This window comes from Mus musculus, chromosome 15 (assembly GCF_000001635.26).
Source record: "Mus musculus strain C57BL/6J chromosome 15, GRCm38.p6 C57BL/6J".
NCBI lineage: Eukaryota > Metazoa > Chordata > Mammalia > Rodentia > Muridae > Mus > Mus musculus.
Genome location: NC_000081.6, coordinates 10611818 through 10639772, shown reverse-complemented (window position 1 = coordinate 10639772; position 27955 = coordinate 10611818). Strand labels below are relative to the sequence as shown.

The following is a 27955-nucleotide window of genomic DNA, read 5'->3' as shown; positions in this document are numbered from 1 at the left end:
AGGTAGAGTAGGTTTTCCTATTTCTAGACTTAGGTTAATCTCAATGCAATTACATGTTGCATGAGTTTATTTATTTGCAGCTCTTGGGGTCAAACCCAGGTGCTAAGCAAACATTGCACCTCCACCCTACAACCCCCAACGCATTTAAATGCTGCGTTTTAACCCTGATACGCTATGGTAGTGTAGCATGCTGGAGAATATAGGTATAATCGCTGCCTAAGACAGAAGACGGTAGAAAAGGGGCCCATTCACCGCAGCGAACAATGCAGAGGAAAGAAAAATGACTGCAACTGTGACTGACGGCTGCTACTGTGACAACGGCACCGACAGAACCCCTTAAGGAGAACCTTTATTCGGGTCATAGGTCAGGAATACAGTATACCATCCTAGGGTGGGCAGGAAGTCGGGAACTTGAAGCACTCATATCCATCATCAAGAGTGGAGAAAGAGTGAATCCGTGCCTATTTGTACTCTCCGCTTCTTTTCTCCATTTTTGCATAGTCCAGGACTCAAGCCCAGGGAGTGGCGCCTCCCCGAGCAATTATATGTTGAAGTCTGTTGGCAGAATGACGTGCCTGGTCTTGGAAGGAGGTGTTTATAATTATCTTATGTCCATAACATAGCAATCAGCATTTGGAAAGGCTTTGGGTACCATGGCGTAGTTCAGAAAATGGGAGGGTGACAGATTTCGGGGGTGAGTGACAGACACAGTGTAACCTTGGTGTGTGAATAACCTCCAATGAAATGTAGGGAGGGCAAACCCATTCCTAAGTGGACATCTCAGCTGCTGCCCCAGAGTCAATACACATAGGTGGGAAGGTCTTCATGAAAGTGCTGGGCTTCCTGCGCTAGGAGAAAAGTCAGATATGTATGCTATGAGGTACTAGTAATCTAGGCTTTCCATGAATGATAAAGAGAGCAGTCTTTTAAGGCTTTATGTGGATCAACTCCTGTCTACACCATCTACTGAGTGCACCTTCATCCTCCACCCATGACTACACCATCTGCTGAATACAACTGCATCTTACACCATGACTCTTCTTCATTTACCTGAACATCACTCCCTGCATGGTCTGGTTCACCATCTGGTCCAGAAATAGGCTTGCCTGATTGAGAGTTCTCTCCTTTCTATGGGGCTGGCTCCACATTTCACACACCTTAGGAGACACTAGCTCTTATTGTTGGCATGCTTCTGCTGATGTTAGAATTTAGCTTTGTAAAGTCACAGAAAAGCCAGTAAAGGCTATGCTGCTCATGTAAAAGGAGCTAAATAAACACTTGTTGGGCCGGGTGTGGTGGCGCACGCCTTTAATCCCAGCACTGGGGAGGCAGAGGCAGGTGGATTTCTGAGTTCGAGGCCAGCCTGGTCTACAAAGTGATTTCCAGGACAGCCAGGGCTATACAGAGAAACCCTGTCTCGAACCCCCCCCCCCCAAAAAAAAACACTTGTTGGACGACTGAACAAATGATAGGGCTTGTCTCTTATCTGTCTAACAAACATCTGTATGCTCTTGATCACGTTACATCTAGTTGGTAGGCGTTACCAAGTACTGGCTATTACAGTGAAACTTTAGAGAAAACTAGTTAGGACCAGGAAGCCTGCCTGTTTATTGTCTGATCTTAGAGTTTTAAAGTATGTGCCGTTCTTTGTTTTGTTTTGTTTTTTATTCTGGATAGTGTGACTCTGAAACCTTTCCAGTAAAAACACTGTCTGCCTTCTACCTTTGCCTTGCTGGTTTTATTGGCAAAGCAATCTGGTCTTCTCCATAAACTGGAGGGAAAAATGAAACCTTTCTAAGCAAAATCTCTCAAATAGGCTTCCTCTGATGGCTGCTCCAGGAGACCCATCCAAGAGTCACTTCAGTTTGCAATGGTTTGGGCTTCAGCATCTCTCTTAATGATCCCAAGAAACTATCTTTTTTTTCTTCCTGGCTCACTTCTGTGCCAATGGACTACTTTGCTTGGGCTTGATATATTTCAAAACTCAAGCCCACCCGTTGGCCAGATGTCTGTGACCACTGGATTTCTACTGGTTTTTCAGTTTTCCATGATTAAACCAAAATTAAAAGAAAAAAAAATGCCATGTCTGGCCAAGGGCAGATGTTGGTTGCCAAAGTCCCAGCTTTCATCACGGTGACATTCTGTTTGCTCCCCTGGATGGAGACGGTCGGAGCTTTCAGAGGCCATGGAAAGAGCTGTGAGCAAGTAGGTGTCATTTGGAAATGATTTGATAGCTAGGAGACTTACCGGCTAGCCACTGAAAATCTCCTTTGTGATATATGAGCAGGGGTGTCAGGAGCCCCCATTGAGGCTAAACTCCGGCTTTCCCACATGCAGGCCTTCATAGCTGACATATTACACATGTCTCTGGAGTGTAACATATGGCTTCCTGAACTTGCAAATATGGCCTCCTGCTCTGTTGAAATAATGTCTGTTTAAACAGTCTCCTGGAAAAGGGAAGCCACATTCAATAAAATAATTTCATGTCCAGGAAGCTTTCTCTGGGGTCCCTTAAAATGTGATTTCCAAGGAACCTAGTAGAAAGTTTGCATTAAGGCGTTACCTGGCTCTCTATCCATAATGGACTGTCAGATTGTAGCTGTACAAGTAGATGCTTGTTGTAGATGTTAAAAGATTTATGGAGTATTAGCTAACCAGGAACAGGGCAGAACATCGAGTTCAAGAGTAATAAGCTCAGAGTGATGGTGTAGACCCATTGCCCCAGCCAGTGCACAGGCTGGTGGGGGAGGAACACGAGGTTAAGGCTGCCCTGGATACAGACCAAGGGCAAGACTGGCCTGATCAGCTCAGTGAGACTCTCTGAAAGTACATGCATGTTTTCTGTGTGTGTGCATGAATCTGCCAGCTTCATCACTGTGTGGGTTTATGAATCTTGCAGAAGATTAAGAGCCAGGTTTTGGCAGCAGGTTTGTCTTCATAGTAGACATAAAAGAAATAGGTGGGAAAGTGTCCACCCACACATACTGGATCCAGTGTCAACTTAAACAGGCTCTGACCCATACTGTGTTCTGTATATGGGAGAGAGAAAAGGAGAAGTGTGATTTATTAATTACCTATAGAGAAATATATGTGAATACCTTACATATATACATATCTATAGATCTATCTATATAGGTATGTAGTTATATAGGTATATAATTATACCTACCTATAGATCTACTTATACAGGTATAGTCTTATATAGGTAGATCTATAGATATAGATAAATCTATATAGGTATGTAGTTATATAGGTAAATAGTTATACCTACCTATGCCTATAGATCTACTTATATAGATATAGAGTTATATAGGTAGATCTATAGTGATCAGGTAGCTACCAAGTGAGTGTCTGCAGAGCCACTAGCCAGGTTGCAGAACAGCCTGGGGCCTCTGTGTATTCCCACACATCCACTTCTCACCCTAGCTCCTAACCACCATCCTGACTTTTACCCCATTTCTGCACAGGGCAGTTCCATGGCTCCCGAATTTCTCTTTACATGCACATAATCATACGAGGTGGGGCTTTGCGTGTTGAACTTGACTTCGCTCAGCCTTTGTTTCTGATAACCAACCGTCCGTGATGTTCACTCCGGTTGCCTTGAGCCTCCCCTTGTTGACTGTACTGTAATAACCTTTTTGGATATGGGGCCATTTATAAATTTGTCTCTTTTGAGCGGTTCTGTTAACATTCTGCAGTAGATCTGATGGACGCATTGATCACGCATCCCTGAGTGAAGGCCTACTGTTCGCTGAGCTTTTGTGGGAGGTAACATAGCAGCGCTTGAATGGAGAATTTCTCTCATTTTCCTATTCCATTCCTATTAAGGAATTCCTTGTGGAGGACGAAATTGCTTCAAATTCTCTAGCCAGCCTTGACATAAGATTCTGACTGTCCCTGAATGGGATCGGTGAGAGTAGTTGTTGGACCTAAACAATTCCTGGGAACCACCTTAAATGCTGGGCCAGAATCTTTAGAATGGAACCAGCAGTCGACAGACTCAACCAGCACCTGGGTGGTTCTCATGAGGGAGACACTGGGCTCACCTCGAGTGAATTTATGAGGTTTGGCATCTTAGTCATGAAGAAATTTGGGGAAAGTATACACAATTAAAAATCTTGGAAAGCCGGCCTTCTTGTGGAAAAGCTAAGGAAGTCGGATTCATCCAGGCCGTAAATGTATTTTTAAAAAGACCGAAACATGATTTAATTGTTTGCAAGAGAATGAAAGAATTTTATTATGACAGCGCAAACATTTGCTAAGTCAAGAGAGATTTAGATTAGTCAGGAGGGGGCGCATACTGAGCGTTCCGCAGGCTCCAGGGATGTAAGAAACAAAGGCTGCAGCTCAGAGTCTTCAGGGAACAAGCCAGACACCCCCTCCCCAGCCAAAGCAGGATGCCATACTTCATCTCGTCTAGACAGTAGGCCTCAGTGAGCTGAGTAGGTGGCCCCAGAGGACACAGCAGAGCAGAGATGCAGAGAGAGAGGTCAGCGGGAAGGTCCTGAGAGCCTGCGGGGCCCTGGTCAGCTTTAGAAGTTGGCCTGCATGTAAGTGGTGGTTGACAGGAGTGTTCTAAAGCAGGGGCTTCCGTTGTTTTTCTTGTAATTTCCAGTAAGAAGGACTTGTGACCGGAGCCCCGTGTGCGCCTTTAACACTAAGCCAGGCATTGGATCTGTTAAACCTGAGTGCCTGCCTGCTGCTGTCTCTTCTGTTAATGGTGGAGGGACAGAAGATTTAGGGTCATAGCTCGGGATTAGCTTCTAGATTGCTAAGGGCAATGGCCTCAGGATGCTTCTCACGCATGCCCCATGCTGTGCCTGGCGGAGGGAGAGTATGGAGGCACCTATGAATAAGGAGGGGCTTCCTGAGCAAGATGAACTGTAGAAAAAAGTCAGGGGCACTTTTCCAGCTCTGCCTTCCAGTTTGCTCTGAATGCTTCCTCCATTCAAACTTTTCTTTTTAAAGATTTATTTATTTATTATATATAAGTACACTGTATAGCTGTCTTCAGACACACCAGAAGAGGGCATCAGATCTCACCACAGATGGCTGTGAGCCACCATGTGGTTGCTGGGACCTGAACTCAGGACCTGTGGAAGAGCAGTCAGTGCTCCCAGCTGCTGAGCCATCTCCCCAGCGCCATTCAAACTCTTAAGCTCCCTGCTGTGTGTGAGCCATGTCCCCCTGCCCACCATGCGCCCCATGTGCAGCACTTACAGACTGAATGCTGTTGCAGATTATTGAACATTCACCTTGGAGAATCCATCTTCTCTTTGCTTCATTTGCTCAAAGAGGCTCAGAGAGCCAAGATCAGGGTCCCTTCAGCCCTCAGGCAAGTGCCCTTGCTGTATAGGAAGGGGCCCTTTCTTGCCACGTCTTCCCCAGAGGTCCGCCTGGAACTGATTTAGGAAACCCTCACCATCAGGTTTTTCACTGGAGCAGCAGCAGCGGACAGGAAATCCTTTCATGTGGCCTTGCCCAGCTTAAGTGCTTTCAGTCCCATTAAAGATTTCACATTCTTCTGACCGGCCCTATCTAGTTTTAGTTTAGCCGGTTTAGGTTAGGGAAGGATTTTACAGGACCATACTTTTCCATCTCAAGATTATATAGCTAGAGGTCACTGACCCTAAGTGTACTTTAGTGAAGCATTTTCTTGTTTATAAAATGAACTCTGGGAGAAAGCCACCGCTCTGTGTTTCTTAGCCTGTGCTGCAGTTAAGTGACACAAGACTTAGGCTGGTAACGAACACTGGTGTCCTCACCACGAGCTGTTGTCTTCGATTCGATGGGGAGCTTGGGTTGTAGTCGAGGTGACACCTCATTCTGCGTTTGTTAGTAAACTGTTGCAGCAGGAAGGGGAGGACCATTGCTCAGACAAACTTAAATAAAAATATAATAGGAAGTGATCATACCGGGTTGTGCTTTTCCATGCGGGACTTAATACTGGTTCCTCAAAGTTGTAGGAATTCAGCTCCTCAATTGCACTGACTGTTTGATGTGCACTAAGTTGGTCAGAGACACTTTTTGTGGATAGAGTCAGTAGTCTGAACAGCTCAGAGAATTGAGGCCTGGTATACAGGCCAAAAGGAAGAACTCATGTTTAAGCCCTTGGTAACCTTGAACTGTCGGCCAGTTTGGTTTGGTTTCACCGTGCCCTTGAGTGAACTGTGCACTAGGTCAAAGGCCTGCGTTCTCAGGCACCGTTCTCAGGCACCAGCTGTCAAGGTTAGCTAGCCATTAGCTAATGAGTAAGCTGACCCCATAGTCCTACATTGCTTCATCTTCTGAAGGGTACCTGAAGGAAGTGACCCTTTGTTGGAGTTTGCTGATGGCTGGTATTTCATTCAACTGTGGATGCTTTCTTTGGGAAAGCTAGCCTTCTTGGTTGTTCCCACGGTGAAGTGGAAGGCGGTTTTGAAAGCTGCTTGCTTTGAGCAGGGTTTGATGCTGGCCATGGCTGCTGTTGCTCATCCCTCTACCTCTCTCTACCTTTTGCCCCACAGACAAACGAGTGGAACAAGAATGATGACCGTCTGCTGCAGGCTGTGGAGAACGGAGATGCTGAGAAGGTGGCCTCACTGCTGGGCAAGAAAGGGGCCAGCGCCACGAAGCATGACAGCGAGGGCAAGACCGCGTAAGAGAGAATAATACTGGCTTGTTAAGGGTGGGGAGCATGTCTGTGGTAGTGTGTCTGCTGCTCTGGGCTCCATCGCCAACACTGTAAGAAACAAAAACCAAACCCCGAAATGCTGACTTATTCATCAAGGGGAGTTTGACCAATGCTTTGGGGGCCTTCAAAAAAAAAAAAAAAAACAACTAGTGCTGACTTCTTCCTAACCCCATGCGAAAACGTGTCTGGGTCTGTTTCCTTTCCCATCCAACTCCAAATTATACGTTGAACTTTCCCCTCGTGGCCATTAGCTGTTCCTGGAAACAACCAACCAACAATTGCACCAGAGAACAAATAGCACCAGGGTTGCGAGCGGTTGGCAGATGGGAAATAAATTCTCCCCTAGATAAGGAACAGCACAGCTTTCAAACCTTACTGCTTGTAATTCAGTAAGCCACCCTTTAGCAGAGGTCGTGGTTGTGTGAGAGCTATAGGAAGATTTTTGCTTTGTGTTTGTATGCCTCAAATTCCTGCTTACCAGAGGGGGCGCGGTATTGAGATTAGTAATGTTGGAGCCACCTCCATGAGGCCTCTCATGTGGCCATTATAATACTTATGACCTCCTAATCCTTGAGCCTTACTTTGTTTCATTCTTGTTAAGACAAGGACTCACTGTACTCCTCCTGGCTATCCCAGAACTCAACTATGTTGACCATACTGGCCTTGAACTCACAGATATGTGCCTCCCTCTGAATCCCAGTTGCTGGGACTAATGGTGTGTGCCACTGAGCCTCATGGTGATTCCTGACTGAGCCTCACTTTGGGTGTCCTCAGGAGAAGCGGCTTGTGTGCCAGTAGCGTCTGTCGCCAGAGATTCCAGCAGCTCTGAAAAGAAGTGTAGGTGTGGGGTTGTTATTGGTTGGCTTCTCCAGTTGGTGGCTGGGACACTTTTCTGAGAACTTCCAGAAATACTACATTTATTGCGGAGCTGGCCAACATGGCGCGATGCCTGCTGTTCACTAAGTCCTGGTCCATGGCTGCCGCTGGGCGACAAAGGTAGAACTGGATAATTACAGCAAAGGCCATATGGCTCTTACAGAGCCCCACGTCCTCATTGCCTGGCCCCTTTTTATAAACCTTCACTTTCCTTTGAGTTTAGGTAAAGCAAATGGGGTATTTGTCCGCATCTTCTGTTCCGTAGAGGTAGAGCTTCTTCCTAGAGGCCGTGATGTGTTGATGGTTAGTAAAGGTTCAAGAGAGTATGGATGGCCCATGGTTGTAGGTACAAAGCTAGCACAATCCTCCCCCATAGGAGACATTCAAGAAACGGTTTCTTCTTTCTCACTCCAGGCTAGTGGCTCTCACACAGGGAGCCTCTGCACTGGAATTGCCTCAGGTGCCTTAAAAAGCTGTCCTGACTCTGCACCTTGTGTCCCCGCCCCCCGGAAGTCTATTCTTTTGTCCTGACATTTCTGGTGAGAGATGGTGCCTTTTGTACTAATCTTCCACAGCCTTTCTACAACTATTCCTTGTGACCAGGGGTCTGCATAAGACAGCCTTTTATCGTCATCCCAGGGGAAGGCAAGATAAGTGCTTATGATGGCTTTTATTATTATTATTACATACTTTCTTTCGTTGTTTTTTTGGTTGGTTGGTTGGGTTTTTTTTTTTTTTTTTTTTTTTTTTGGTTTTTCAAGACAGGGTTTCTCTGTATAGCCGTGGCTGTCCTGGAACTCACTTTGTAGACCAGGCTGGCCTTAAACTCAGAAATCCGCCTGCTTCTGCCTCCCAAGTGCTGGGATTAAAGGCATGTGCCACCATGCCAGCTTATTAGATACGTTCTTTATTTACATTTCGAATGTTATCCCCTTCCCTCTTTTCCCCTCTGAAAACTCTCTATCCCCTTCCCCCTCCTCCTGCTCACCAACCTCCCACTCCTGCTTCCTTGTCCTGGCATTCCCCTGCATTGGAGCATTGAGCCTTCTCAAGATCAAGGGCCTCCTCCCATTGATGTCCCACAAGGTCACCTCTGTTACATATGCAGCTGGAGCCATGGGTTCCTCCATGTGTACTCTTTGGTTGGTGGTTTAGTCCCAGGGAGCTCTGGGGGTACTGGTTGGTTCATATTGTTGTTCCTCCTATGGGACTGCAAACCCCTTCAGCTCCTTGGGTCCTTTCTCTAGTTCCAGCATTGGGGACCCTGTGCTTAGTCCAATGGTTGGCCGAGAGCATGAACCTCTGTATTTGTCAGGCAATGGCAGAGCCTCTCAGGAGACAGCCATATCAGGCTCCTGTCAGCACCAAGACAACACTCACTAAAATGAAGAAAAATTTGCTAGTTTGTAACTTAGACACAGGCGGGAATACCTTATGAAATTTTTTTCCTTATTTCCTATTTATTCTGTTTAGAATAGATGGCGAAGATGGCCATGGTCTAGTCTCTCTTTTCTACTGTGGCAGAAGGCACATCACATAAAACTAAGCATGTTAATGATTTTAAAATCTACAGTTCAGTTTCACAATGAGGTTCGACGTCCCCAAGGAAACTTCGTTCTCACCAGGTAGCCATTCCCAACCTCTCCCCCTGACAATCATTAATGAGTGTGCAAGCTCTCTGTGTTTGCCTCTTCTGAATATTTCATGTAAATGGAGTTATGTATGTAGCCTCTAGCTTCTTCACTTAGTGTGTGTGCTCAGGGTCCATCCATGTTTTATACGTGCCAGAGTTCATTCTGGTCTCGTACGCTACATAGAAGCGGCATGGAAACCCCTGCTTCCATTTTTCAGATGATAAAAGCAAGGCTGTCCCTATCTCGCTCTCCCAAGGCACTCCCACTTGGAAGTCAACTTTGTTCTCCCCGTTAAAGATCCTTACATAAAAAGTTCGAAGAACTAATGAAAGAAAGGCGATCCCTTTTCCAGTGTGGGATTTTTCCATACGTCGTCATCTGTCAATACTTCCTTTTCCTGCTCAGGATACGTATGTGAGGACTGAGCTTATTAACTGGTAAGAATTTAAGATTTAAAGGCACGGTGGAATTAAGTCTTATCTGGCCTTATATTTCTAGTCCAACCCTACGGTTGCAATATTCACATTGAGGTTAGGCGGAGAGACCGAGAAACCATCTTCCATGTCACTTTAGCATCCTGTAACAATGTTCACATCGAGGCTTCTGTTATAAAAAAAAAAAAAAGAGCCCCGTGAGACTTCCCTCCTTGCCTTAGCCTTGTCCCTTCAGCTGTAGCTCTTGGCTGGACCAGCCTCATGGAGCCTATAGAGGTCACTGGTGTCCACTGTAAGAGGTGCTTTGCCTCTCTCTCTGAAGATTAAGGCCGCATCATGAACTTGGAAATCATGTCCTTGGCCACGTTTGGCCTCATTTTCTGCCTTGTATATAGTTCCACAGCAAAATGGGGCTGCAGAACCCTCTTGTAGAGCGCGTTCAGGGTAAGGGGTTGTGCCTGAGTGCAGAGTCTTGCTGTGGTCATTCAAGGGCATCTCTCCACTATGTAAACATCGTCTCTCTATGTGACCTCTTCTCCTACCTGTCCCTACCTCTTCTGCAGTCCAGACGTTGATGGATCTGCCCAGGATCTTCCAGGTGCGTTTGATGGTTCGGAAAGAACAGGAGCAGAAGTGACATAGTGACACTTCCACTGAGGAAAGCCCAGCGTTCCAAAGGATCTGAATGTCATCAGTAGTGAAACTCCTGCACGGCAAGGGTCATGCCATTTTTGTTGAGTTAGGCTTTCCCTGTGTTGTAGGCACAAAAGAACCATTTGCTGTGCTTGCTCTGGAGAAAACCTTTTTTTTTTTTCTTATAAGGCTTCATAGATAAATTACCTAGGAGTGGAGAATTAACTTGGGATCTAGGGAATAGCAACTCTGGAAAAGCTACTATTCCCATACCCCTGCGTCCCGGGCAGTTTCAATAGAAAAGCTCTCAGCGTGTATTATCCAGATGTTCAGCAAGCCCAGAAGTCCCAAGAATGCGGTGGTCAAGGCAGCCATTGCCCAGACATTCTCCAGAAACTTCCATATCCCAAGACCAGATGGGTAGCTTGGAAATTCCCAAAACTTTTTCATCTCTTCCTGAGTATCCCCTGTCATCCATGGCGAGAGGCGAAACTGTCAGAAAATTTCTTCCTCTGACACTGATCACAGAGGAGTTTAAAAAAAAAAACCAAAATCCAAAAAAAGGAAAAAGCGGTTGAACGGCTGGAATTCATTTAGGAAAGGGTAAAATAGGAGTGGTGACTTGGCGGGAAGACGACAAAATAGAACAGAGCGGGGCAGAAAGTTACCGCTCCAGGCTGTTTGTGGAATTAGGCTTGGCTTTCCTCCGCCCCATCTGGGCTCTTTCCATGGGGAGGTAGGGAAGCAGGGGGGTGACAGAACCCCAAAACCTTACGGGGGAAGAGCCTAATTGCTTCAAGATGCTTTCCCCTGTGTTGGATATGCCTTTAATTAAAGTTATGTGTGTTTGTCTTAGGAACAACCAGACTAAATAAAATCACTACTGGGACCATAGTATTTGAACAAATACTCACCAGGGTATATGTACATAGACCTTACAGACAGAAAGGGGTGCAGGGGGTGGGGGAGGGAGGAAGAGAAAGAGATGGAGGGAGGGAGAGAGAGAGAGAAATAGAGGGAGAGAGAGAGAGAGAGAGAGAGAGAGAGAGAGAGAGAGAAGAGTGTGTAGTCCACATTTTAGAAACCTGATCTCTTTGGCCCCGAAAGCAAAAACTCGTGAAAATATTTTTAAACAACCATGGAAGTGGGATGTAGAGAAAGCGCTTTTGAGCTCTGCACGCCAGTATAGTAAGGCACTTCTCTGGCCGGTGACCTTTTCCACCCTCTGCCTTTCTGTTTGCTCAGAGTAGGGCTGCGTTAGAGAATTGGTACCAGCAGTTCTGTCTGAGAAATCAAGTGACACCATGTGACCAGCCTTGTCTAGTTCTTCTTGCAGAGGACTTGTAAATTATCTAAATAGTTACGTACAGTATGCGATTGCAGCCTCTGCCCCTCTCTGCAGAGTCACTGTACAGCTTCCTTTTGAAGGTTGGTCTTAGGTAGTCATAGATTGTGTGGACCAAGTGTTTCTCTCTTGAAGCTGCTCAGGAACTTGGAGCCCAGGTTTTGGTATTCCTTATCCCCTGATTCATAGCCTTCTGCTTTCTGTCGACAGCTGACAGGCCTACATACTCTACTGTCTTCACACAATTTTTAAGTTGATTTTTTTGTATATGAGTATTTTGCCTGTAGGTGTGTATGTGCATCATGTGTGTGCCTGTGTGCCTGGTGCCCATGTAGTTCAGAAGAGGGCACCGGAACCTTGGAAATGGGGTTCCAGATCATGTGACCCGCCATGTAGTTACTAGGAATTGAGCCTGGGTCCTCTGCAAGAGCAATTAGTGCTCTTAACCTCTGAGCACCATAGCTCCTGCCCCTGCATCCATTTTTAAAAGTGAATGAATCCACCTGGAGTCCCATTTGACACTTAACCCCACCTCTCCGCTTGACTTTCATTAGAGGGTGAGAGGCAGGCAGTAGAACCTTGTTGGCAGAAGTAGCTACTGAAGCATGCTTTTTCTTATAATCCCACCCTGGGGATTTTGACCCCCAAAGAACGGCCTCTGCCACTCATTCCTACCTCAGTGCATGGGGCTAAGCAACCAAAGCCTGAGCTCCGGAGACGTGGGCTAAGATTGTCCTTCTTTGGCCTGAGCACTGGTTCACTGGGAAAGAGCACCTGTTCTTGCCGAGGACCGAGGTGTGGTGCCCAGGAGTCACAGGGCAGTTCACACCTGTCTATAACTCCAGTTCTAGAGGATCTGACGTCTTCTTCTGGATTCTGCAGGCATTGGGCCTGCATCTGGTACACAGATATACATGTAGACAGGCACTCATACATGTAAAATTATCAAAAAGGATTTTACCTCCCAAGTTTCCTGAAAGGCATTTTTGTGACAGAGGCAACAGGTAACTAGCAGTGTCTGGGTGACAGTGATGTCCCCCATAAGTGTCAGGCATCTAAATACTTGGCTTCCCATTGGTGACTGTTTGGGGAGGATGAGGAAGTGTGCCACCGTGGATGGGCTTCGTTATCTCAAAAAGGTGCACACCATTTTATGTGTTTTCTGTTTGTGGTTCAAGATGTGAGCTCTCAGCTGCTGTTCTAGCAGCCGTGTCTGCCTACCACCTTCTTCCTGGACTCCTGTGTCTAACTTCCTGAAGCTGTAAGCCTCAAATAAGCTCTTCCTTCTAGAGTTGCTTTGGTCATGATGTTTTATCACAATAGAAGAGTAACTAAGACAGAAATTGGTACCTGGAAGTAGACTGTGTGGAGAGTTGACACAGTGTACACCAAGGTCAGGCTTTCAGCACAAAGGAGATTTCTTTGCCCCGGAGAGGACAAAGGGCAGGAACTAAGAGTCAGAGACAGAGAATAGAGGATAAGAGAGAATGGGAAGGAAACAAGGGAGAAGAAGGTATATTTGCCCCAGGGGGACAAAGGACTGCCTCTGGATAGAAAGGCGACAGTCATGGCTCATAGGGAAAGGGGGAAATCCTATGTGTGGGTGAGGAGTTTAATTTGAATCAGGCATGCTAATTAGATGAACCAAGGGGAGCTTTTGATTGCTGGACCTTGGTGGGTTCCCCTTAGGAGCAGGAAGTGGCTGAATAAGGGAATAGATCTTGGTGGCTTAGCTTCAGGGATGTAATCTAGTGGTTTTTCCCGCAATGCAGAGAGGGGTAAAAGGCGAAACTTGTCAGCGGCCTCTGAGAACTCTTCACTGTGGGACTGACTTGACTGACCACACTACTTTTTTGGTGGAATGTGGAAAAATTTGGGATTTTGAACTAGAAAAACAGTAGAACGCTAAGCAGGGCTTAATAAGCCACCCTGCTAGAAGCTAGAAAGTCAGTGTGCTGAGACGTACGTGACTGGGGGGCCCGGAGCAAGGGGAACAGTGTCAGCCACAGGGCTAGAGACTCTTCTTGTGATTCTTTGGCTGTTTTCTGCCCTCACCCTAAGAATTTGCCTGAGGCTAAGATAAAAGGCAATGAACTATTTTTTTGTTTTGGCAGAAATCAGAGGCTATTTCAAGACAGCTTCACACTGACTCTGTTCACTTGTAACTGCACACAAGTTAGTAACACTGTGTGCAGGTCTCCAATTGAGGTAGAGCAAATGGGGCAAAAGAAATACCTAAACAAAGCAATACAAAACCCTACAGTTTGGAGAGGAAAAGGAAACCACCAAGCTGCATGTTCCCAACAAGTGTTGGTGTCTGAGAGAGGCTGTAGTTGCTAAGATCAGCACCTTTAAGGAAATCTGCATGGGCCTAGTGGGAAGGCTGCTGGCTCAGAGCAAGAGCCCAGCCAGCTAAGCTTTCGACTTGTAAAAGGGAAAGGTCTAAGGGGAATCTCTGCCCTCCAGAGCAATAACGACAATAAGGAAAAGTTGCTGCAAATGGGGGGGGGGAGGGCAGAGCGGGACAGTACCCCAAGTTGGTAGCCAAACTTGATTTTTAGAGTCCTGAAGGATACAAAAGTAATAGGGTCATGGAATCTTCCTCGAAGATGTATTTCTGTTGCCATGATAAGGCACTGTTCCTGAGGCATCCTACGGAAGAGTTTGGGTGGGGCAAGAACTTATGGTTCCAGAAGGACTAAATACCATCAGTATCACAGCAGCAAAGTGGCAGCAGGCAGGCAGGCAGGCAGGCAGGCAGGCAGGCAGGCATGGTGCTGGAGAAGTAGCTGAGAGCTAGCGTCTCAGTTCACAAACAGAAACCAGAGAGCACATGGGGAAATCTCAAAGCTTGCCCCAGTGTCCTACTTCCCTCAGCAGCAAGGTTGTGCCCCCTAAACCTTCCCAAATAGCATCATCAACTGGGCACTGTTGCAGGAAATATAAAAAGAACCCGCACTCCTGTTTCTCTCAACCCGTCAACTCTCTGAGGGGCTGGACCTTAATCCCATGCTCCTGCTAGCAACTCTGCTCAGCTAGCCCCGACAGCGTCCAGCTCGCTTGTCCCTGGAGCCACTACTTCCCTCTCTGCCATTGGCTTTATCCCAATTATTCTAACCTTATGATATCATAACTACCTGTGACTGGTTACAGCCATGCTGGTTCATGTCCGCCTCCATTTTACCTTTTCTCTTCTCTCTTGACATGCTGTCTCTCCAACTCTTACTCCGCCTCCCTTCTCCCTATCTAGTCACAGGCCTTCTGCTGACCTAATGTAATTGGACAGGGAAAATCTTGCAACAGGGAACCACGTAAGTGAAAGGCATGAGAAAACACAGGAGATCTCATTCAAACCACCACATAATACAAACACAGTCTGGGTGGGAGGCAGTTTTGATCGTCCTAGATGGTTTCAGGTGGTCAGTCCAATTAGCAAAACACCAAATAGGACACTCCACAGGGACAGCCACATCTCCTAAATTAGGTTTCCTTATTAATGTCAATCCTGACAAGTTACAGGTGGGGGTGAGGAAGCCAGTGGGGGACATGGGAATTTTTTTCTTAGTTCTTGTACACACAAACACACAGACACCATACTTGGTAGTACATAGTCCTTGTATTCATGTTAAATTAATTTTGTCTCCTTGTAGGTAAATCAGTTAAAGTTATACACCAGGGAAATGTATGTTAAAGCACCATGCCATTTTGTTTGAAAAATTATGCTGTAAACGAAGACATAATCAATAGGGGAGAGATATAACTAGAATGGATTTGGAAGTCAGAACGCACTGATTAAAATACTGTTTTAGAGCTGTTTGCGAAGTTGGGTTTCATAAGCAGTCATCATACCAGTCATCTAACACCTAGAGTGACAGCGACAGGGGGATTCCTACAAGTTTGTGGCGAGCTTAGGGTACATAACCAGACCCTGTCTCGAAACACAATCAAATTGGCTAAGTGTAGCAAACGAAGAACTTTAAAGATGGCTGTGCGTAATTGTTGCCCGGCTCTCTGGCTGGCCTCCCTCTCCTGGCTGGCTAGCAGTGCCTCCCAAGGCTGAAGCTACCCTACCCATAGTGCAGGGGTCAGAGAGTTCCTGGGAAAGTCGGTCACTCTGGTAGAGAGCAGGGAGGGTGGGGATGGAGCTGTTGAGCACACAGTCAGTGACCTTCAATCACTCACAGGAAAGAGGGCATCTGGAGCAAGAGGTTCTCACGCTGAGCAACAACGGAGCAGTTCAGGGGTCAAGGCTAATGTGTTCACAAGTGAGTGCCTGTCCTTCACACATAGGCATCCTTACAAAGTGCCACCGACCCTCAAAACTCATCCCAGTGAGTTAGACACAGACTGAGGTAGTGTTTCCAGATTCTCTCCTGCATGCCACCCCTTGTGTTGTAACCTCCACGGAGTTCCCAAAGGGCTGCACTTATCTTGTTTCAGTATCAAACCGCCAGGGTTAGAGCCAACTAAGGGACTGTTGGTTGACATACGAGACAAAGCACTTTGCCCTTTGTCTTATGTTTACCACAGTCCATTTATCACTCCCCTTTCAGCTTTCCTCAGCATCTCTCTTCTGATGGTTCCCTCATCCTGGGACAAACATCACAGGAAGAACTCAGAAAAAAACCCGGAAACTCTAGCCTTAGTACACATCACCTGTTGTGCGTTCTAGGTACTCGAGTCTAGGGATGTGTTATGCTCTAACCAAGGATTCCACCCCCTACCCACTCCCAGCCCCCAGGGCCTCACACATACCAAGCAAGTGCCATGCCCATGAGCTACACCCCTGCCCAGTAGGGTTTCTTAGCTTTAGAATAAATAATCTTTCAATTCTGTCTCCACGCTCCTGGCCCAGACCCCAGGACAACCCAGCCCCAGAAATACTACTTCTGGCTACAATTAATAGCAACCCTGGACACTTAAAAGCCAACACCCATCGTTATGGTAATTACTTTCCTTCTTTCGGTGACAAAACACCTATTGGGAACAAGGGATAGAAGTGTCCGTGTCAGTTTGTCCTGGTGGGACTCATGCTGCAGGATGAACTCTGGCTCCATTGATGGCAGTGAGAACAGCAGAGACCCCCTTACCTCATCGCAGACTGAGGAAAGTGTATACCCTCTTATTAACTTCTACCAGGCAGGCCCTACCTTTCCTTAAAGGCTCCATGATCTTCACCTAGTGATCTGGCACTTTCAATTTGAGCTTTAGGCAAGACACACGCAATCAAACTGCAACACTGTTTTTATATGCTTCTCCCCTTTTTTTATGCCAGTCAGGAGGCAACAGAAGTTTCCATTTCTCAGTCTGCTCCATGGATTTCTGGTAGAAACATGACCCGTGGTGGCATTATACAGGTCTCTAAAGTTGAGGACATCAGGGCTGGGCAGATGACTCAGTAGACAGAGCGCTTTGCCATGCAGGAATGAAGACCTAGCATTGAATCCCCAGATCCTATATAAAAACTTGGCACAGTGACACACATCTCTATAATCTTAGCACTCCCATAGAGAGATAGGGAGAAGAGACTGGAAGTTGGAGGGCCAGCTAGCCTACTGTATGCAGCAGTGAACAACAAAGAGACCATTAGACAAGGTGGACAGCAAGGACCAACACCTGAGGTGGCCCTTGGAGCACCCCCCCAACATGGCACTTGTATATTGGCAACACACACACACACACACACACACACACACACACACACACACACGATTAAATTGTTTTTAAAATCGAGGAAAGCCAGTCAGTAGTGGCAGTTCATGCTGTAGAGATTTTTCTTTCGGACCAATGGAGTTACAACTCCTCTGGCAGAGAGTAACTTGGTTTTCCAGGGTCTTTTATAACTGAAGCTGTTAAGCGAGACTGTCCTCTGGATGGGACCTTTTATCTCTCGTGGAAGGACTATCCATACGCCCAGCCCCATTTGAGCTCAGCGACCTAAGATTAAGATGTTGAAATAAGCCCGTGCCATAAAACATTTAGGTTGTGATCGAGTTGCGGTTTTAAAACTGAACAGGGTTGTGGGCCCAGATGTGTAGCATAAGGTTAATGAATTTGAGTGACTCATGGGTGCCCCTAAACCTGTGGGTCTGTCTCCTTCTAGTTTTTCAGACTTCATGACCTCTTTTCGGTTCGTTCATGTAGTGGCCCAGGCCAGACCCTTAAATGATGAGAAAAGGTAGGGTTGAAACTGAAACAATGTGTAGTTCATGTTCTTTATGCCATGCCATTGACCCTAAAAACCAAATGTATATCAAAATCACCCTCGAGCCTGCTGGCCAAGACCCTTAGTACTTGCTTTTCTGCCTTGTCCTTTGCTGCTGCTGCTGGTGGCCCTAAGACTTTGCTAGAAACCACCGTGCACCTGGGCTAGGAAGCAAAATAACATTCAGTCCAAGGACACCGTTTCTTTCTCAAGAACACGTGTTCCAACCAGACGATAACTTATAGTTATGCCAGTTCATTCCTGGACCTAGACTTGAGAAAGGCAAAAACAAAACCAAAGGGGAAATTTTATAATACCTTGAAGAAAAAAAAAAAAAAGCAAAAACTAGACAACACTTCTGTGTGCTGTGGAAGCTGAAGAAAGCAAGCTGGAGCGCCCATCCTGTCAGTGTAGGGTCTGACGGGAGAGATGGACAGAAGCAGAGGCCCTTCAGAGGATTGTCAGGTGCAGTGAGGAAAGTGAAGAGGGCGGGCACCGCTCTGACTAAACCAGGGAGAGGCAGCACAGAGCAGATTGCTGAACTTGCCTGGCATACTGGCTCTCCCAGTGTGGCAAAGCAAGACTCTGAGGTGGGTGGTGTTCAGTGGGTCCAAGAAACAGCGAGCCAGTGGGCTGGAGCCCAGTGCCTAGGGAGAGTGACAGAAGCTGCGCCTGAGGAGAGAGAGCCAGGTCGTCCCACACACAGCTTTCTGCTCCATGGCCAAGACTTTGGGTGAAATCATAATAAAAAGACTTAACTCCTGGGTTTCCCTACGATGACTTAATTTTTCTCTCTCCACAGTGGCATCTTCTAAGACGCATACAAGGAAAATGGAAGCAAGTTTAGGTGGTCAGGGATGTGAGGTTCCTGCTGCAAAAATGAAACGCTTGGCTCTAAGCAACTGTGCAAAGCTGTTTTCCATCAGGAGCTGGGCCTGGGCCTGGCCACAGGGCCGAGGGAGAAGGCTTATCCCAGCATTAGGGCAGAGAGCGGGTGTAGAGGCAAGCCTGCAACCCCAGCACGCAGAAGGCTAAACAAGAGGGTTGCTGTGAATTCGAGGCCAACCTATGTTGCATACCTGGGCCCTGCCTCAAAGAAAAAGCCATTAGGGCAGTGAACTCACATCCTGGTCTTCTGTGTATTCCCTGGCTTCTTTGAACCCCGGTGTCTTTGTCTAATGAAGAGGTTTGACTTGCCCTTTCTGCAACTGGGAATACTTGGACTCTGGGTTGTATGGAACCAGTGTTCGGAGGATCTGGGGAATGTGGTTTCCTGTGTTTGAGTGTTGGCTGTCTGCTTAATTTGTAATTTAATCTGTTGGTGCCAGAGTCAGGGGAGATGTTAAAGTCTCATAGTGGTTCAACTATGTGAGTACCGAGAGCCCACACTGTAAGAGACAAGAGTTGAGTTTGAGGAAGATTTTCTGTAAATGAGAAAGCCTGAGAAGTTGGTCTTCTGGAAGTAGCTCCGAGAACATTTTTACTTCTGATAGACATTGCACCTGGTAATCAAGAATCAAAAGATGTATGCTTACTCTTTCCGTGTATCTTGCCAAACTGAAACTCATGGGCTTTGAATCGCAGCACAAGTCTCCTTCTGATGAAGAAATATCCCATCGTGGTCCCGAGACCTTTGTTTCAGGGAAGTTCCTCATCTCGCTGACTGGTTTTGCCAGAAGGGAAACCTCTTTTGCTGGCTCCTTGCTTCAGGGCTGGGATTGTGTTCCCATCTATCCAAGAGTCCCGACACCCCTAAGGTGCCCCAGGGAGCTGACTATGTTTGCTTTTGGCGAAATTCTTCCAGATTTTGGTTTAACGTTTGTTTCTTAAAGAACAGCCCAACCAACAAATTAGAATCCATACTCTGGTGTGTTGGTAGATTACCAGCTATTGGTGGTGGTGATGCATACAGTTACTTTAAACTAAAGGTCAGCCACCACCATATAGCCACAAACTGGCTGACAGTGTGCTGCCTGGACCTCTAGCCTCTCACAGGGCCACCCTTGCCTCCGCTGTCATTCCCATACTCAGGCTGCCAGGAGTTGCTGCTTGATGCTTGGGTCATCACCAATGAATTGACTTCTCACCAGGGGGTGGGGATCCATTGGAGGGGTGGGGAGCAAGAGAGGGAAACTGAGAGAGAGCAGTGGAGCTGGTGAGTACTGAAAGCTTGGGATCGGTCCAGCCGTCAAAAGCAGAAGCATCCCAAGTATCAGTTAGCATCACAAAATGAAAGCAGCCTGATCCTGAGCCTGAGCCTGAGCCTGAGCCTGAGCCTGAGCCTGAGCCTGAGCCTGAGCCTGAGCCTGAGCCTGAGCCTGAACCTGAGTCTGAGCCTGCTTGTTTGTGTCTTCTGGTTGCATCTCTGCTGAGGGCTGGGCTGAGCCGCAGAAGCAGAACTGAGCAGGCCCTGTTACAATGTAGCATGACACTCTAGCGATTCCTTTTTTTGTGTGGGACATAGCTATGAGATAGGTTTTAAAGGCCAAGAGGATGTGTTTTTTAAAAACAATTGAAACAATGGGCATCATGGCAGGACATAATGGTGTGGGACTTTCAATCTGTTCTTTTAGGCCAATTTATTTTTTTAGGTGTATGGGAACTCTACTGGGGATCTAGTACATACATACAGGTTATATATAACTCAGTAGAATCTGAGGTCTAGGTAGGACTTGAGAGCTTGCATTTGCTTGCTTGCTTGCTTGCTTGCTTGCTTGCTTCCTTCCTTCCTTCCTTCCTTCCTTCCTTCCTTCCTTCCTTCCTTCCTCCCTTCCTCCCTTCCTCTCTTCCTCCCTTCCTCCCTTCCTTTCTCCATCTCTCCCTCCCTCCTCCTCTTCCTTCCTTCCTTCCTTTGGGATTTTATTTATATGGGTGTGTTCTGAATGTATTTGTGCACCACATATGCACAGTGTTCACAGAGGCCAGAGAGAGCCTCAGATCCCCAGGGGTGGAGTTATAGATGGTGGTGAACTGTCATGCAGGTGCTGGGAATTGAGCCTGGGTCCTCTGGAAGAAGAGCTGGCGCTCTGAACTGCTGAGCCTTCACTCTGTAAGTAAGCAAGACTTAGTTACTAAGGTGTCACCTCTCCAGCTTCATTGGAATCCGAGAAGCCACTCTGTGTTAGCTTGGCCAGTGACCAGTTGTTTTATCCCCGAGGAGCAAGATCCTTAAAGCCTTCCTGCTGCCACAGAATTCTTGACCTACCTAAAATAAAACTGTAAATAACAGCCTTTCTCCAGCTACATAGGCTTTTGAATGACAGATTTTGTTTTTTAAGAGATAAGAAAGCAGCTTAGGTAGAGAGTGAACCGGAGTGGTCTAAACTTTTAACTTTTAGGGGAAATTTCAGCTGATGATCAACTAAACCACTTCAAAGGGCTCATTGAGGGGAAAAAGAAAAGAAAAAACAAAAACCAGAAACGTGAAGCTGGAAATCAGCTCCCAGCACCCACACTAGGCAGTTTACAACCACTGGTAACTCCAGCTCTAGGGGAACCAGTTCCCTCTTGTGGACTGTGTGGGTATGTACATGGTGTATACACAGAAACACATACATGTATGTAAAAAAAAACTGTTTTTATTTAAATAAATTCAATTTTTTTGCCTCTGTAAACTGTATGTGGTAATAAAAATTCTCTTGTTTAAATAAAAAGTTGCCAGCCCAGAAGTCTCCACTGGGATGTGGAGACTTGGAACCCTCCTTCCTTGTTGCCAGCAGCAGGTGACGACGCAGTAGCTTTAGGAGGCTTCCCAGGGCCTCAGAAGGTGAGCACATGTAACTGGGCAGGCCCAGCCCTGCGTAGAGCTGCCGGCTTGAGAGCATACACCCACACAAGCACTCTACATGCTGGTTTTAGCAGGCACAGGACTTCAAAAGTAGAAACAACTCACACATACATCAAGTGATAAGTGGGAAAACAAAACACACTATATTCATGAGCTTGAACAGTTGAGAACTACTGATAACTCACACATGTGCCTCGAAATCGTACTAAATGAGGTCAGAGCCAGGGGACCACGTACCGTATGCTCCAATTTTTAAAGAGTATTAACAATGGGGTAAATTAGTAGAAGATGGAAAATAGATTGGTGATTTTTTTTTTCCTTTTGGACTAACAGGACAGAGAAATGAGTGCCTCTTAAGATGTATGGGGGGTTTCTCTTTAAGGCATTGTAGAAACTGCAGAATTACAGAGTAAGTGTTGTTATGGCTTGAATATAGAGCCTTATGTGTTAGTTAGGTCCCCAGTGAGCAGTGCTATTTGGGGGTAGGGAGTGGAAGCTTCAGAGGTTGGGGCCTAGCTGGAAGAAGCAAGTCACAGGGTGGGTGCTGCTGCAGGGCCTGCCTCATCTCAGCCCCTTCTCTTCTGTTCTCCTGTGCCATGCCACCATGATGAACTACAAAACAAAACAAATCCTTCCTAGGTGAGGGAATTTTGTCACAGGGATAGGAAGTCTGATTCTCACAGGGAGGCTGACTCCTGAGTGTCCTGTTCAAGTTGCCTCTGCTTCTGGTTCACATTCAGAGGCTGACCGTTGATGTCTTGCTGCTCTGCCATCTTGTTTGTACACCTTTGTGACTCTGCTGGAAACATCCCAATTGTATGTCTCGAAAGGGTGACTTTGTGTTATGTGGATCATCTCTCAGTATAGTGTGCAAATGTGCTCATTTTATTTCTTTAGCCTTTAGTATTATCATGCTTCGACATAATATGCTGATTTAAAGGCTTAGCACGAGGCTTGTCAACCTAGCAATGACGTATTTTGAGATAGGAGCTGTCACATGATGTTAGAGATTCTTAGCCGTTATCTCTGGCTTCTAGACATTAGCTGGGCTCTCTTCTCCTCCTCTATCGCTGATCAAAACTGTCTCTGAATGTTGCTAAATCCCCAGACGAGAGAGAGAGAGAGAGAGAGAGAGAGAGAGAGAGAGAGAGAGAGAGAGAGGTGTATTGTACAGTCTGGTCAGCCTTTTGACTTCATACTAAAAACTGAGTTTCATAAGGAGGGAGTTTGTCTTAGTCACTGCTCGGTGCTCAGAGCAGTATTTGACACAGAGATGCTACCTATGTATGGTAGCGTGTAAATGGATGGATTTAGTTATAGTAGCAACAATACTTTAAAAGCATGCAAGTGTACCAGTATCACACATATCTCATGCTTGAGGTAGCACATATTCTAGCACCAAGTCAGCATTGTCGCAAAGCATGTTTAAGGGGGTTTATGTGTAAGGTTTAGGTAATTTACAGGTAGATGCTTTTAGCAAGTTATTCTTTTTTATTTTTGAGATTTATTTGTTATTCTAAGTACACTGTAGGTGATTTGAGATGCACCAGAAGAGGATGTCAGATCTCATTACGGATGGTTGTGAGCCACCATGTGGTTGCTGGGATTTGAACTCAGGACCTTCAGAAGAGCAGTCAGTGTTCTTAACCGCTGAGCCACCTCTCCAGCCCTAGCAAGTTATTCTGTTATTCTATAGCATAGGCTGATTAAGTGGTGACCTGGGGCACCCTGTATTCCTAATCCTGCTGTAACTGTGCAGGTGCCTGCTTGCTAGCCCTTCTCTATCTACCGCCCCCAAGACTGTCCCCTCTGAAAGTGCTCACACCACTCTCTGCATAGGAGAGGAAACATGTTCCTTGTCAGCTACGAATCAAAGCTTTGTCACCCACGAGTTCTGCTTTTTGCACCCAGTGAAATCCAGTGTCCCCCATTTGAGTGTCCTGTTCCAGTCGGCTCTGCCTCACAGTCAGAGGGCAAATGTTAATGTCTGCTGATGCCGCTGCCAAGTCCCGCTCTGGGGATCATCACTTGTCTGAAAGGTGCCAGAACTTAAGTAGCTGAGTGTGAATCTTAGACAGGGCTGGTGTTGGGGTCTTTGAGGCCTGGGAATGTCTTCTGCTTTGTTCCCAAGTTCCCAGTCCCTGGAAAGGCATGGAGCTTTTAGCTCTTCCCCCTTCCCTGTCTTCCATTTTTACAGCGGTGTTGCCAGACCCAAGTCTGTCCTTTCTGAACACTGAATTTCTTTCATTAAGCAATCAAGTCACAGACTCTGCTGTGTAATAACTGGTGTCATTTTGCACATCAGTACTTTTACATATAAATTCTTTTATTTCTGACAGGCCATTTTACTGGTGAGTAGAGTGAGACACAGGGAGCTCTTGCCCGTGATCGCACTAATGAGTAGCAGGGCTCATGAGTCTGTGCCCCTTAAAGGTGACACACGGGACCTTCTACCACTGCTACGTTTCTTTCAAAGCTTTCTCAGCTCCCTGCCCATTCTGCCTTCCCTGAAACGTTAATAGTATTAGAAGCATTCATGTCTGAAAGTCATGGACATTAGGAATCATGACGTGAATTCCTGAAGTTAAAGCTGCAACAGAATTAGATGTCCAAGTTAAGTATGCAGAAGCAACAGAATTAGAGGCAGTATTCCTGCCTCCCTCTTCTGTACTGTAGTATTTACCCTACCTTTAATTAATAGCCCATAATATGCCGGGGAGTGTACCTATGGAAATAAAGCCCACAGCAGAAATGGGAGTTTTTACGTTGGCTTTAGTTCATGGAGCATGCCAGACTCCCACTGCCTTTCACTTCAGTGAAGTCGTTACTTTTGGAAAAATGTAACCCAGACGCTTGAAACTGATCTCTACTTTGGCATAAGAGTATACTGGAAAACTTTTTTGAATTGCCATATTCTGTATAATTATAGTTATACTTTTCATAAGGCACTTTAGTGAAAATGTCCAATATTTTAATAACCCAAGTAATGTGGCAATGGAAACTTCTTTTTCTTTCTGAAACTGGCCTAGTTTTCTTCGTAAGACTATCGCCAGTTACATTCATTTTCTTCCTGCAAATGACATAAATTCATTCTTTCTTAACGTTTTTGAAAAAAACAAAATCCATCGTGGGTATACATCACATGTTTTTAATCTTTTGTGGGACCCTGAGATTGGTCCCACAATGTAGCTGTTGTAAATCGCATCAGTGTGCACACATCTGTGTGGTATCTCCACATGGTGTCTGTAGGGAGCTGATAGGGTCCTGAGTGAATGGGTACTATGACTTAAGAGCATGGCCATGCCAAGGATTTCAGCGCCTCAGACCCTTGCGAATGGCAAGGCCTTGCCTCCATCAGAGAACACAAGGTGAGAATGCTTGTCCTTTAGCTGAAGCCTGTAGGGGTAAAAGTGCCAACCACAGCTTCCTCCTTCCAGATGACCGCGGCCTGAGAATGCTCTCCTGCAGCAAGGATCCCCCTACACACACACACACACACACACACACACACACACACACACACACACACACAGAGAGAGAGAGAGAGAGAGACAGAGAGAGACAGAGAGAGACAGAGAGAGAGACAGAGAGACAGAGAGACAGAGAGACGAAGGGAGGGTGCGAGGGAACGAGGGAAGGAGACTAGGTAACCTACCTCTTCATTCAGCTGGATATAATGTACTGAGTTTCCAGGCTTCTGTTGCATCTCTGTCAGAGCTCATGGCCCACCCAGTCCCCGCTCTACGCCTGCCTGTGGTATCGTTATTTCCTGTCACCCCAGTCAGGTCAATCCCAAAACAGTGCAGGTTATATAGCAGGCGACCTTTGAGTAAATGCTCTGGCCCAGGGTGGAAAAGGAGCTCCACTTTCCAGTGTTTACCTGTTCATGATCGAGGGAAGCCAGAGCAGGAGCTCAGAGCAGGCACCAGGAAGCAGAGACGGAAGAGGGGCCTTGGAGGAGCGCTGCTTACTGTACTGCTCATGGAAACACTTTACAAGGCTAACTAACCTTGTCTTACACGTCTTCAACTGTATAACATTCTCAGGTTTTAACCTGGCGGATCATCACTCTGCCATGATCCAGGGTCCTTGAAAAACAGATGTGACCGTTGATGGGTTAAGAACTGAGTCCTTTGGAGTGGCAAGATTAATATGGTAAAAATGGCTATCTTGCCGAAAGCAATCTATAGATTCAATGCAATCTCCATCAAAATTCCAACTCAATTCTTCACTGAGTTAGAAAGGGCAATTTGCAAATTCATCTGGAATAACAAAAAATTATTCTCAACAATAAAAGAACCTCTGGTGGAATCACCATGCCTGACCTCAAGCTGTACTACCAAGCAATTGTGATTAAAAAAGAAACTTCATGGTACTGGTACAGCGACAGACAGGTAGATCAATGGAATAGAATTGAAGACCCAGAAATGAACCCACGCACCTATGGTCACTTGATCTTTGTCAAGGGAGCTAAAACCATCCAGTGGAAAAAAGACAGCATTTTCAACAAATGGTGCTGGCACAACTGGTGGTTATCATGTAGAAGAATTCGAATAGATCCATTCTTATCTCCTTGTACAAAGCTCAAGTCTAAGTGCCAGTGCCTGGCAAACACAGAAGTGGATGCTCACAGTCACCTATTGGATGGAACACAGGGTCCCTAATGAAGAAGCTAGAGAAAGTACCCAAGGAGCTAAAGGGGTCTGCAACCCTATAGGAGGATCAGCAATATCAACTAACCAGTACCCCCCTCCCCAGAACTATGTTGCATATGTAGCAGAGGATGGCCTAGTCAGCCATCAATGGGAGGAGAGGCCCTTGGTCTTGCGAAGATCTTATGCCCTGGTACAGAGGAATGCCAGGGCCAGGAAGTGGGTGGGTTGGGGAGCAGGGTGGGGGAGGATATAGGGGACTTTTGGGATAGTATTTGAAATGTAAATGAAGAAAATATCTAATAAAAAATAATAAAAATAAAAGAACTGAGTCCTCTTCAGGTGTGTTGCTAGGTTAAGAGAAACCAACAAGTTTGGGGCTGCACCCTGCACTAGCAATAGTGGGACCATATGTTGACGCTTGTATGGAAACGGCAGAGAAGGTCTCCACTGTAGCTTTGGGAGAGGCGGGGCTGGAGTCTTAACAGCAGTGGTTGGTGTGACTGGAGACAGCTGCTACATGGCAGTGAGAAGGCCAAAGCCACGCTACCTGGACTTTCTCCTTGTATCCTCCATCTCTTGGGGGGAAAAAAACCCACCTCTCATTGGTCAAACTCAACCAGAAATGGAAGTCCATGTGGCTTATTGGATATAGTCCATTCAAGCTCTCCACTGTGCCACAGACCCAAGGATGAGAGCTCAGGGCAGACCTGGAGGGCAGAATGCTCGGATTGCATCCTGTTACCCCAGGAGCAGGTTCACATATGGGCATCCATTGCAGGATGCAAGCATTCTGCAAGATAATAGTTGGAAAGTTCCCAAAATACTGGGGGTGGGGGTGGGGATCACCTTAACTCTAAATTCTCATCCCAAGTCAGATCGGTATGGTGAAGCGCAGCACAGCCACACCCAGCCACCACACTTTCTTATATAGTCAGTGAATCCACCAATAAGATGCATTCCAGTCATCAAAGAGGCCAGGTTAGGTTAATATCTGTTTTCCTTCAAAACTAACATCTGAGGAGTGTCTGTTATGGCGCTGGGAACAAAGCCCATCTTCCCAGCACTGTTTCTTCCATACAGTTACCATGACCTCCCAAGAAATGGCTTGAATCTCTGCCTTCTAAGTCACCCAGTGACTTTCATGTAGAGTTTATCTGGCTGCATGTATCCATGCAATAGCAGTGATTTCAGATGTGTTTGTAGCGTAAACTACTCATAAATACAGTACACATTCCTGTTCCATGTCGAGGGCCCAGTGGACAGCCTCCGAGGGGCTATGAGGTATCCGGCTGGATTGTGTGAAGTAATGTAGGCGTGGTCCATTCACAAAAATTCAGCCATCCCTATGGTTATCGCCCTCTTCTTTACATGGGTTATATTTTGACTGAAAGTTTATGTGGGAGCTCAGTGTGGTGTCATACAAATGCGATACCAGCATTGGAAAAGCCAAGTCCACAAGGTGGTGAGTGTGAAGCCAGTGTGTACTATGTGACAAGCTCCTGCCTCAAAACGAATCACCTCAATAAATAATAAAAGCAGTAACAGTGTGTGCGTGCGTGTGTGCATGTGTGTGTGTGTGTGTGTGTGTGTGTGTGTGTGTGTGTGTGTGTGTGTGTGTGTGTAAAACAAGCCCTGTTCCTAGTATGGATTAGAATGACTTCCATCATCCTCTTGGCTAGGCACTTGGAATTTTGCTGTCCTCTGACCCTAGAC

At 46.3% G+C, this 27955-nt stretch overlaps 1 protein-coding gene across 9 annotated transcripts in view; it reads left to right on the top strand.

Moving 5' to 3' along the window:
- Rai14 (retinoic acid induced 14) overlaps positions 1 to 27955 on the top strand; it is a 150297-nt gene that overhangs the window by 79495 nt on the left and 42847 nt on the right. For all 9 annotated transcript variants that reach the window (XM_006520187.2, XM_030248808.1, XM_006520188.4 and 6 more), the window contains exon 3: positions 6507 to 6637. In XM_006520187.2, the coding sequence (XP_006520250.1) occupies positions 6507 to 6637 (131 nt within the window). The remainder of the gene's footprint in view (positions 1 to 6506; positions 6638 to 27955) is intronic.